General features: G+C 44.6%; 1 protein-coding gene across 1 annotated transcript in view; it reads right to left on the bottom strand.

The window, feature by feature from the left end:
• Positions 1-13314, bottom strand: part of AGBL4 (AGBL carboxypeptidase 4) — a 1373421-nt gene that overhangs the window by 102007 nt on the left and 1258100 nt on the right. The window contains exon 10 of the mRNA XM_077825380.1: positions 12914-13066. Coding sequence (XP_077681506.1) covers positions 12914-13066 — 153 coding nt within the window. The remainder of the gene's footprint in view (positions 1-12913; positions 13067-13314) is intronic.

Below are 13314 nucleotides of genomic sequence, written 5' to 3'. Positions count from 1 at the left end.
AGCATAAAAGGGGAAGCGAGCCAGACTAATAAAGGGCCGGCATAGCTTACTTCAAGGGAGCAGCTGGGACCAAACTGTGACTCTCTGACGCCCTGCTCCTGAGACAGTGCCATTTTGTAGTGCGCCTTACTCAGGCTGGACTACAAGCTGCCAATCCAACACAAAGACAGTGAAGGAACACTGCATATAGACAGGAAACAGATGAAGTAAGAGGGAAACCATGCTGTCATCAACCAACTTGAAACCTGGTTGCAGCTAGCCCAGTCCTGAATGCAATGTTGATAGGGCCTGAAAGATCAATCTTCAATATGGCAAAATATAATTCCCATTTTCTCCTGAAATTAGATTTTGATATATGTGACATACAGAACATCCGTAATCCATGTCTTACTGCACAATATTCCACAGCATGGGTACACACACAAACAGGGTTAGATGGAGGATAATAAACCCACCACAAAAACTGTTGTCAAAGTAACCTGAATGGCCACATGTTCCAAATTATCTTCGACCTAGTTTGCAATGTCCGCACCCAAATTCTGCACATTATCACTTGCGCATGCAAAGAAGATCTTTTCCGAATAAAAAATTGATCTGAATACACAAATAGGTTAATGAGTGTAAATTCTGCCATTTGCACATGTCGGTGAAGTTGTGCACAGATTACACATACAACATTGGCAACACACACACACACACACACATAATCTGTTTTGACCATTTGTCCTGATGGGTTAGATGGAGACCCACAAAAACAAAGGAATTCAGAGGTAAAGATAAATTGCTGCCCTTAATGCTCTTTGTTATGCTTTGGCATTACAGGGAATTATCAAAGATATGCTGGTTTATTCCCTCGCATGTTTCTTTTGGAAAGGAAGTTATATTTTGCAATGTCTCCTATCGGGTGATAATCCCTATATAGGATGCTCGTGGTTTGCTTGCTCAGTGGTTGAGCAATAAATGTTTTACCTACGGGGATAAACCAGGATTATGCATACAAATTGTCCTGTGATCTTTACACATCATCACCAGCCATGGTCAAGTGTAATCATTGGTCAACTAGAACATCTCTGAGGTAATCCATTAATGCTGTCCACAAATGAACTCTGTGAAAAGAATACTCAGATTTCTTAAACTGGGTTCACCTCTCTGAACCTGCTGCTCATAGCCCCAGAATGCTTGGCGTAGTGAAAAAAAAAAAGAAAGATAGTTGTTAGAGGACAAAAAAAGAAAAAAAGAATGACACAGTTGTCATCAAGGAAGACTAGAGCTGTCACTGGGAGGTGGCTGAACCCCAGAGTGTGCCAAATCCAGCTCGGTGAAGAGTTTTACACCATCATCAGTAACTCCCTCCCTCTCTAGAGCTTTCTACCAAAGTCTGGGGAAGTTGGACAGGAAACATAGAAATGCACCATCTTAGAAATCTTTCCCAAGGAAAACTGTAAATCATGGCATTACAAATTGTTACTCTTTTGCTATCCTCCCAGCAGTGTATCCTAAGAGCCGGGCAACTGGCAGCTATCTTTCACCTTATGGATTGAGCTAATTACTTCCATGGTGTGCCCAGCAGCCGCTGCTCTGACCCTGCCAGTCTCGCAGTCGGTAGCCCATCAAACAGCTATCTTACTAGCAAAAGTGTTATCTCCGTACTTTTCCGAAAGCAACGAGGAAGCTTCATACTTCTAAGCCAACTTAACTCTCTCCTCAAGCCAGCTCCATTAACTCTCTTAATCGACTGGAAAGCATATGTTTTAGTGTTTCCCATGATAGCCCATTGACTCTGCGCAGAAAGGGTCTGGAGATATGGAAACCATGGAATCCAGGAGGCAGACTTTTTGCTTTATTTCTTTTATAGCGAAATGTAGCCAGCCTCTGAAACATGAAGGGAGATAGCAGCAGAAGTGGGAGGCTGATTTGAAGGAGGTGGCAAGTAAAAGGAAAGGATGCTGGAAGTAGAGATGTGATAAACTATTAACAGACCTCCAACTAATCACAGACTCATGTGCACAACTCACCCTACAGTCTCAGGACGTTTCTGATGCAGAGAGGGAGATGTATTTAATTTCTTAGAATAACTAACCATTCCTGAAGTGCAGGAGATTTGAAAGGTCAGGCGCAATTTGAATATGCACGCCATAGTTTGGAGCTTTTCCAAACTACTTTTGGTCCGCAGAACCAGGCTCGAACACTTATAAGAATGGGCCTTGCCCCACAAGATTCTGGTTCTTCCTGACAACAGCTGGGAAGATAGCATGTCTCACAATATTCCTGGAAGCAGGAAATGCCAAGATGGACAGCAACAAGATAATGAAGGAACATTGTCTGACCTATTTCAAGCCTTGCAGTTCACAGTCAGAGAGGGTTCATGGGAAGGTTCTGATTTGATCTGAACCCGTTTGTCCAGCCCTAAGAATGAGACCGACATAGGCCTGAATCCAAATCGCAGAACCAAAGATCCTTAAACTGTAACAAGCTTTATCAGGTTCTACTGAGATGCCTCATTTTTCTTTCTTCCTACTATTCAATATGAATAGTATTTCTTCCTACTATTCAATATGAAGTACCCAGCAGTACAGCAATGCAATCACATTGCAGGGCCGACATAAACACAGCCCACACTCAGCCACTCTCTCTGGATTTAAAGTGTGATTCTACTCAGAAAGAAAGATGGTTAAAAAAGCACTTTGTTACTGTACACACCGATATGATCCCTAAGGGGGGTCCATTATCCCCTTTATACGCCAGCACAACTCCTATTAGCATTAATGGAAGATACACACATGCATCAAGGGGATATCAGAACCTTTCCCCTCTTAAGTGCCTTCTGAGTCATGCCTGCTTAAGTTTGCTGACAAAAACAGATTGTATTGTCTGGTCAGCAGCCCAGGGCTGTGAAGGAGGGAGCTGTTATGCGCTCCTGTCTCATGCATCATCAACAAACTGTCAAGTTACGTTTTGACTCCAGAATCTCTGTGGCTGAAGGAACTAATGTTGTCCTCCATGGAAGTGAATGCAACTGGAAGCCAAAATAAAGCATATTTGCAAATAGAGGGTGGATTCATAGATTGATCAATTCTAAGGCTAGAAGGGACCATTATGATCATCTAGCCTGACCTTCTGTATAGGACAGGCCACAGAACTTCCCCCAAAGTAATTCCTGGAACAGATCGTTTAGAAAATCACCCAATCTTGATTTAAATATTGGCAGTGATGGAGACTCCACCACGACCCTTGGTAAGTTGTATTCAATATACAGTATGGAAGCACACTGGGCATAGCACACAATGCAGGAGACAGCTGGTGGTTGAGCATGGGCAGCACTAAGCCTACTAGTACATGTCTGCAGGGTGGCATCCACTGTTTCTAATTCTTTCAGATTCTCCAGAATTCCATCAAGCAACAGTCTCTGTTTTGTAAGCTGCTGTAACAGGGTCTGACCTCCTCCACCTCTGGACTCTGCCATTGCCTCTATTTCCACACTCCTAGGGTTTTTCAAAACCTTCCCAGACATCCATGCAAGTGTAACACTCACCCCTTCCAGGACCTAGTTCAACACAGCTCAACAAAACAAAACAGGCCTGCAGCAACCTCAAGCTGGGTCTTTCCTTGTTCGATCAAGGGCAGCCTCATGAGTCTCAGCAGTCCACTGTAGCCTGTTGATGCAGAGCCAAGGGGGACTCCCTCCCACACTTGTTGGAAGTCCCAGCCTGGCCACCTAAACCAATGCAAGTGTCAATTCCCTTTCTCACCCCCTGCATTATCTGTTACAGATTCCTGTTTTCTAGTGAAACTCTTTCTCAGGGCCTCCTAATTCCCTCTTTTATTCCTGTCCCTCATTGCAGTGGGAAGCCCCTTCCCCGGTCATGTCTGACGCTGTAGAATCTTCCTTACAGGTCTTTCATCTGTCGGTCTCTTTTCCAACTGATCAGGTTCCTTTTCGTGAGAAGCACAATCCCTGTCTACCATTACGTTCTGCCTGGTCACCTGACTCATCCACTGGCTGACACCAAACCCATCACCGGGCAGGCAGAAAAGTCAGCACCGTCGGAGCCTCCCGTAAAGGCCGAGCCCACCCGGTGACAGGTGTTGATTACGTACATATGTTCTGTAAATGCCTCCCAGCCAGAGTCAGGAAAAGAAGAGCTGCTCTTTGTAGAGACGACCTCTGCTTCACAACACGCACCCTGCCGCTGAAAAAGCCAGAGTTGGCATTTTGTAGTATTCTTTTGAGCTGATAATCAATACTGTTTAGTACAGTGCAGCTCTGGGGCCCTCACTTCTCCTGCTCGTCCATGAAAAATGAGACACTGCCTCAAAAGATGCACAAGAATGCCTGTAGCAATTGCCTGAGGTGCTATAGGTTACAGCCATGTTATGAATATTGGCGCGGGGAGGGAGGGCATCCTGGCAGGGCACTGACAGAAATGACACACGTTTCGGACACTGCCACAGAGCCAGACAGACAAGGCGGCACAACTACCAGAGAAGCAGCAACCTATATGGCGTAACCTGTTGGGAAAGTGATAAACCCATCATTAAACGGCAAGCCCACAATTAATTCCAAGGCGTGGATGGCGAGATCACAAACTGCTCTCAGGCAGGGGCCCAGCTCCTGGAAAGCCCAGCTGGGAGACAATGACTCTGAATCTCAAGATCCTTCTGGGTTCCCCCCTGCTCCAGGGAGGGAGTAAACTATGCTGGGTCAGTACCTGATGCAGGGGTATGCTCCCCCAGGCATGCAGAAGTATTAGCTCCCTGGAGCTTACTTCCTCTCCCATGGTGCAGGTGAGGCTGCAGGTAGCCAGTTCCTTATTATTAATTCTATGTACAGTGGTAGTGTCTAGGAGTCGGTTACACATAGTGCTGTCCATCCACACCTAACAGCCCTGTGATGCTCCACTTGCCAGGCCACAATCCGGCCCCAGATGGTTGATTAAAGTAACAGTGAAGGTCTGTGTATATGTTACTTTACCAGACTAAGTGCTAACAATTTTAGAGTAACAGGAAAGATGTTTCACTCTCAAATATACAGGATGTCTTCCCCTGGGGTTTTAAAAATGATGCATTTACAAGCAAAATGATAAGAAAGTAGCAGAAAGAAAAATAAACAACAACAACTGCGTAGCTTGTGGGTGTTTATTTCCCCCTCTCGTCTTAGTGGAACAGATTAATTTGAAGATAAGCCTCTGGGTAACATGGGGCTGGACTGATTCACTATCATGTGACAGATCAGTTTCATTTGGCCAAGCATCTCCAGAGGGCAGCATTCTTGGGAGACAGAGACATACAGGCTGAGAAACATACAGTTTACAGACTGTTGCCCGTGTCACCACAAACACATCCCCACTTCCCCCTCAAAGTATAGAGCAGCATGTCCAAGGAGCAGTGAACAAAAATGTATCCCAAAAGGGAAACAAATACATAATGGATATATTTGTCTTCCTGGAAATGCCACTGGTATAAGACAACAAACAAGGCGGTAGAATCATTTCTATTGCGTTCTGGTTTTGAGAGATTTCTGGGGAGATCTGTTGGTCTTGCATGAAGTTGACAAAGCCTGCCTGAACACAGCAGTCATTGGTATTCCAGTGACAAGGGAGTTTTGTCTAAATGACAGAAAGACATGTAGAAGGGATGTATCCCTGCTCTGGTCAACCACACGCACCTGTTCCCTTCCCCTGATCCCATTTGCAGTGCTAATGGCCCCTGCCCAAGTCCAAACCAACTCTCCTTCTGATCTTTCGCTTGGTCCACCACTTGTCACCTGGGATTAGCCCCTGCATTGATTCATAGTGCTTCCCCCAGTGGTGCCCCAGAATGAAGAGTGATTTCAGAGATTAGTGCTATGGATCACAAGATTACAGAACAGGGCATCCAGCATGTGATGGCATTGACAGACTGGAGCAGCTGTTGCTAGCACATGGGAGAAGGCTTGTTGAAAGGTGCAGATCAAGGAAGGCTGTAAGGAAGGATAGAGGGATGGATGTGGGGGAGGAGAGAAAGAAAGGAGAAAAAAGTTTTATCGTCAACATCAGGAAGCAGCTGAGGGATGAGAAGCTCAGATGGAGTGGGTGAATGAAGATATGAGGAACGGTGAAGAAAACAGGAAATGCAGGAGCTAAAATTCAGCTCAATAATTTACGTGTGCCACCAGCTTCTCAGTAGCCATTGGGTGGAGCTCAGGATGTGGCAGCTGCCTGGGCACTCCCTGGCATGGCTTCAAGACCCAGGACAACACACTTGCAGACCTTTTCTTAGAAATCCGCTTCCCGGAGAAGAGCACAGCAAGGGAATGGGATCTCCAGCAGCAAATGGATAGTATATTGACATCACTATTTGCCTAACTTCCGGCATCCAAATTTAAAAATGGTGGCCTCAACCTCTCTGTCCCACAGTTGCCTCACCTGTATGATGGGGACAAGGGCTTTGAGATAAAAGGCACTGCATTAGTTCAGAGTATTACTAAGCAGTCCCAAAGAGCAGGCAGATCAGCTTTAAGACTGGCTGGACTGATTCTTAATTGTTTATGTGCTAAATATAAATGTCACACAGAGCTCAGCCTCTGGGGAAGACTGTATGGTCTAGTGGCTCGGGCACTGGACCTAGAACACAGGAGAGATGGGTTCTGTCCTCTGATCTGCTGTGTGACCTTGAGCAAGTCACTTCACTGCTGTCTCCTTTCCCACTCTCTATATTTTCTATTTAGATTGTAAGGACTCCTTGGCAGGGCCAGTCCTTCACTGTATTTGTACAGTACTGGGCAGAAGAGGGCTCCTAGCTGCTACCATAAAAAATAATGAGAAATAGGAGTAATAATGTAGTCATTCTACTTTGAGGAACAAGGTGAGCGAAGGAGGGGAGAGACTGCGAAGAAATAGAAAGGATTTGGGGTGTCACCTATTCACGGTGTTGCTACCTGAACACTGATCTTTGACCAACATCTTTTTTTCGTTTAACGGCCAGAAAAGCAATCCATGGGAGACAATAAAACCATTATAGAGTGGCTCTGGTTGTTGCTTTTAACTGAAACAGAGACAACAGATGGTCTCCTCTAATACTGTCACAAAGGTCAAAATTAGCCATCCCTGAGGCTAACATGTTCTTGAAATGCTCAAGTGCTTGTATCTGGGCCATTATGACTAATCCATTCTCCAAAATGAGAAATGTCAAACTAAGAACACCACTCCAAAGAGCGCAACAATTCCCATCTATGCGTAATGCGTTCAGAGATGGTGTCAACAGCTGCTCATAAAACCTGATTAGTCAGTCTGTCAGCTCTTCCTATGATAACTTTAGAGCATAATATATTTACTCTGTTGTTTAAAAATATCTTTCTAGATGCTTGAAAATATAAAAGCTTTTCCTACCAATTCTGACCTTATTTCCTCTACGGCAGCCCAAGTAAATGTGTCTTTTACATATTTGTCACAGAGCACAACTTCATAGCTTTTCTTTGTGTGCCTGTTTCCTTATTTATTCAGCGGCATCCAGGTGAATGCCGATGTAGGAAGTGGGATCTGCAGCCAGCAGTTGCTGCACAGCCACTAAGGGGAGTACAAGATCGTGTGGATTTGGTGAGACCCACCGAAACAGGCGCTGGCTTTTCATTTTCTCCTGGCAGAGGCTCTTCTTGGAAGTTGTTACAAATATGGAAGATATTCCCACATTTCATGACAGCCATAGCTGGGACTTAAAATACCTACTGATACCTTTAAAACTGCATTAGTTTCCAAAGAATGTTTAGTACTTTACGCATTATTTATTGTGCAGACTAATTAATCCTCAGAACTTCAGTGAGGCATGTATTATTTTTTTTAATCTCCCACTTAGCAGATAGGGCAGAGAAGTTAGGGGACTTGCCTGACATCATGCAAGTGAGTCAGTAGCAGAGCCAAACACAACCCTCTCATCCCCTGCTCTAATCTCTACACTACTCTACCTCATATGCTGTCATTTAAATAAAAAGGCCTAATGGCAATGATAGGTGAAGAAAGCAGCCGTGCATGAAATGTGCCCTACAGTATATTAATGGGAGATTGCCAGACAAACCAAACAAGGCCTCTGATCGCATCATCTTAGGCTTGTTGTCTCTGCTTGTTTGCATCTCGCTGTGTGCTTGCTGCCAGATTCCCAGCTGGAAGGGAAGGATTTGCTTTCCCTAGCCCGCTCTGGGTTCAGCTGCAATCATGCAGAGCATTGAAAGAAATTCCATTGAATCGGGATTCATTCTGAACGCATAAAGCCCAGACAAATGACTGCTTTTCCAAAGTGAATCCCATTTCACAGCAACTAGGTTATTAGTGTGGAACCCCATACGAGTAGCCTGCATTCAAAAGCCCTCTGCATTATTAATAGAAGATGAGCTTTTGACATCAAAAGAGATCTATTATATATGCTAAATGGTGGCAAAAATTGTACCCCCACTTCAAATCTTTTCAGTTCTTTGTCCCTGGCAAATCAATCAAGGTTGACAGACGCTTTAAGGAGAGTAATCGTTGCAATGATCTTGTCAATGGATAACATAATGGAACATTGTCTCTGTGCTGTGTGAAGACATGGAGCTAGTCAATTATGGACAACACTTCACGCAGCCGCCTGCTTTCGCTTGAAGTGCTGCTGTTGAAGTATTCGAATCCCAGCCATGTCTGCAGTAGGATACAATGTAAAATGAGACCTCCTGAAGCTCTGGAGGATTAATTAGCAACAACACTGGCCTATTCCCACACTTTCAAACATCGGCCTGATAACGCTAACGATGCACTTCCCCCGACTCTTGGAGCATTCAATGGACTGTATTTACATACACGATTTTTAATCTCCAACACGTTCCCCTCACCCCTCCAAACACACAAAACTCTCAAACCAAGGAGCCTTTTTATATCTTTTAGGCAGCTATTCTAGCAGCAGAGTCAAAGATATTTCCAACCGTTCGCATGACTCCTACGCACGCAGCTGAAAATGCTACAGCTTGGAGACTATTTCATTTGGAAATCAGTGGCAACTTCCAGTGCCTCCCTTAAATACACACCGGTGCATCCCCTCGTTGTTTTCAAATCCCCAAGCATCCCCATTCATATCTGGACACATGCATATCAAATATACATTCTGCTCTAAAGGCAGATATTAATGCTGTGGATTGATGACAGGGTATATCTTCCAAATGAAACAGATCAGTGGGCTGAAATGCCCTCCTCTGAAGTTGAACAGCAGCATAGCTATTGTTTGGGGGCCTGCCACTGACCCAGTTCATTGTGCTCCCTTGTATGACACATTGGCTCACGCTGCAAACAAATCCTACGCTGCATTAAGTGACATAGCAACTACATAGGTTGGGGCGCTGACACTACATAATACATTGAGGGTCAGCAGCACCAGGATGAACTGCTGCGGACTGGAAGCCAACGCTCGCTTTAATCTTCCAGCTACCACCAAACACAAACCTATGAGTCAGAGGGGGGAGGCAGTGTTTTTTACTTAATTGTTGGCACCTATTTCCTACATCCCTTTTTAAGGGAGAGTTTGAACCAATAGGGAAACCTCATTTCCCTTGTTAATAGGAAGAACATACATTAAGTCTCCAATTTTCTATCCATCACTGTAGCATCTGAGCACCTTGCAGTCTTTAATATATTTATCCACGTAACACCCCTGCGAGGTAGGGCAATGCTATTCCCTCCATTGTACAAGTAGGAAACCGAGGTACAAAGAAACAAAGTGACTTGCCCGAGGTCTCACAGGAAGCCTGTGGCAGAACCAGGGCTTGAACCCAGGTCTCCCAAGCCCTACATTATTGCCCTAAATACTAAGCCATCCTTCTTCTCTCTCAAAGGAGCCTTCAGGAGTTAGGCACCCAACTCAAGGAATTGGGTGCCTAACTCCCTTAGCCTCCTTGGAAAATCCCAGCCTACTTTATTAAGCACACTGAAGTCTAATATGTATTTGAAGGGGTAAACTGTGACTGTGGAACAGAGAGGTGAAGCAACTTGCCCCAGAACTTCTACAGAGTCCTTGACAGCACCACGAATAGATGCCAACAATGCTAATGCCCAGTCCCCTGTTCTCAGTGCTTCCCACATTGGTGAGGCCTCATCTGGAGTACTGTGTCCAGTTTTGGGCCCCACACTACAAGAAGGATGTGGATAAATTGGAGAGAGTCCAGCGAAGGGCAACAAAAATGATTAGGGGTCTAGAACACATGACTTATGAGGAGAGGCTGAGGGAGCTGGGATTGTTTAGTCTGCAGAAGAGAAGAATGAGGGGGGATTTGATAGCTGCTTTCAACTACCTGAAAGGGGGTTCCAAAGAGGATGGCTCTAGACTATTCTCAGTGGTGGAAGAGGACAGGACAAGGAGTAATGGTCTCAAGTTGCAGTGGGGGAGGTTTAGGTTGGATATTAGGAAAAACTTTTTCACTATGAGGGTGGTGAAACACTGGAATGCGTTACCTATGGAGGTGGTAGAATCTCCTTCCTTAGAGGTTTTTAAGGTCAGGCTTGACAAAGCCCTGGCTGGGATGATTTAACTGGGAATTGGTCCTGCTTCGAGCAGGGGGTTGGACTAGATGACCTTCTGGGGTCCCTTCCAACCCTGATATTCTATGATTCTATGACTCTAGTCAATACACACCTGGCACACCAGAGTGCTTTCGGGAAGAGAAGAACTGGCCGAGACTTTCTGCCATTCCTTGCACCTAATCTCAGCCCCTTTCCCTTCTTATCTAGCATTGGACTCTGATGTTCTGTGCTCTGGGACTTCTCCTTGAGGGACATCCCGGCATGCACAGCGTGCCCAGGAAAGCCCAAACTACAGCATGATCTGGAAGGCCCTGAGTGTGTCATATTAGAACAACGCTAGGGAAGCAGCTGAGAGGTGACGGTTAAAGGCTGGCAGCAGCGGTGCCTGGAACGGGCAGCTGGACAGCACTACCAGGCCAGCTGCTGTTGCTGATAAACCTGCAGCGAGTGCGAAGGACGCCTGCTCACCAGAGAGCAATCAAGGGGAAAGTGTGGGGGGAAGAAGGCCATAGGGCCCTGAGGATCCCTTCCTATTAATGAGGGAGCGGCGAGGAGCTGAACCAGTCAGGCAGCAGTATAAACACACTGAACCCAAATTCTTGAGGCACAGCAGGATCCCTTTTGAAGCTTTCTCCTGGCAGACTCCCACCCCCGATGTGGAGCAAACCTGCTGGACATATATCCTGAGAGGCGGCTGGGCCAAAGACACACTCTCATGTAGGTCTGTGCTGGATGTAGCGATTCCCTTCTGAGAATACCTGCCAGCCCACAAAGGGCTTTCCCAATTCCCATTTAGAGTTCTCCTAAAGGTAGAAGTGCTGCTTGAGAGGGGAGTGGGTGGCAGCAGTAGGAAAGAAGGTCCTGAGACCGGGCCCTCAGAAGAGCCAGCTAAGAATCCAAACATTTCTATGCTGATTCTCCTAAGCTCGAGGTTCACCCATCACTAGTCTAAACAGAGAACCTAGAAATTTGGGAGGGATTAACAAGCTTGTCTCCCTAGTCCTTCTGCTGGTATACACCTTGGCATAACTCCATCTCTAGTTCTCTCATCAGCTCTGTATTGCAAAGCAATTACAGACAAGTCTCTATTACATGAGACCATGAGAAGCAATTTCTGCATTGCTCCTTGATGATAAAACTTTGGGCTGGCATTACTGCCATCAGGAAAATGGCCTTGTTTCTGATCACCTTGCTTCCAGTTCTCAGACTTGGCTGCTCTTGTGTCTGATGTTGTTAATCTGTTGTTGTCCTGAAGCCAAAAGGTGGGAAACTCCCCCTTTTCTCTCTACTCTTCTGACCCCCAATCTCTCACTTTGGTTAACTGAGATGGCATTACGGAGATGGGGAGGATGCGAGTGCCACACACCAGCTGTCATGTCATTCACAAGGAACCCTCACTCATACCATAGAGCTAGAAACATACTGTGTGGAGGGATGAGGGAAGGAGAAAACAGAGATTGAGGAAATACAATTGTGGTCAATGAAAGGAGTGAGAATATGACAAACTAAAACAGATTTCTGCTGGGAACCAAAGCCTCCATCCTCTAGAATCCTCCCCTCGGTCTAGCTAAAAATGCGATTGACATCTTACAGAGCTGCTCAAAACATCTCTGACGAAATGGTTTTCCATTGAAAAAAGCTGATGCCATGAAATCAAATTGTGTGTGTGGAAATGTATCAATATGATCAACATTTCCAACAGGAAATTATCAAAGCATTTCATTTTGACTTTATCATTGTTTACTTTTATGAATATAATATAATAGTTGAAACTTTTTTATGATAACATCATATAAAAGTCAAAATTATAAAGCCAGACACTCTGGCTACTTTCTGCAAACCCAAGCAAGCTGTGAAGCTCAAAAGCTTGTTTCCTTCCACCATAGAAGTTGGTCCGGTAAAAGATATTACCTCACTCATCTTGTCAAAGTCAAAATGCAACAGTTAGACTTTATCAAAATGCAATGTTTCAACGAGCTTGGAACAAAATATTTTAGAAGATTTCATTTTGTGAATAATTCCAAGATTTTGACTTTTTTGTCCCAATTTGGGACAAAACCAAATTTTGAAATCTTGGATTTCCTGAGGGACTGAAATTCCATTTTTCAGCCTTCTCTAATGTCTTACAACCTTACAAGTAGGATGACTTAGGCTGTTAATATTTTTTGTGTGTACAGCTGTAAGATGTATAACCACAACGTACACCTTGGAGAGAAGGGGTTGTGATCTCCACTGGTAATTACTGATGGTAAAAATGGTGACAAACATATTATCATTAAAATTTGAAAATATGTCATGCTTCACATTAAAAACAAAATTCATAGACTTTCATGAAGCCTCACATTTATCTTTCTTTTTAAAAAGGAAAATAAAAACAAATTAAGAGAAATGTTGCTTACAAAGGAGAAATCTTCAGCATTCTGACAGAGTAGCTTAGGGAAAATAGCCTGTCTCTGAAATCTTTCTTCCTCTTCAAAGATGTTCCCATACATGAAACCATTCATCATGGTGGAGTGGGCATGGATGTCAATATAGAACTCCAGGCTAATTTTCTATTGAGGAGACAGACAAACAAACAAACATGAGACAGATCACAATAACATTCTAAAGGACAAGCCTGTGTTAACAGTAAGGCTGCCATCCTTAAAACCATATAGCAGTGGTAGGGTCTGCATAATCAGAGCTGTGCTGGCCAGATTGCTTTGGTTTATGCAAACATATCCGTGCCTCTTTGGCTCTGTAAAAGTGGGGTTGAAATCTTGCAAACAAAGATTTGCAAGATGTGCTCCTGTGGGATTGT

Source organism: Eretmochelys imbricata, chromosome 8 (assembly GCF_965152235.1).
Source record: "Eretmochelys imbricata isolate rEreImb1 chromosome 8, rEreImb1.hap1, whole genome shotgun sequence".
NCBI classification, from domain to species: domain Eukaryota; kingdom Metazoa; phylum Chordata; order Testudines; family Cheloniidae; genus Eretmochelys; species Eretmochelys imbricata.
This window is presented reverse-complemented; position numbering and strand designations above follow the sequence as displayed.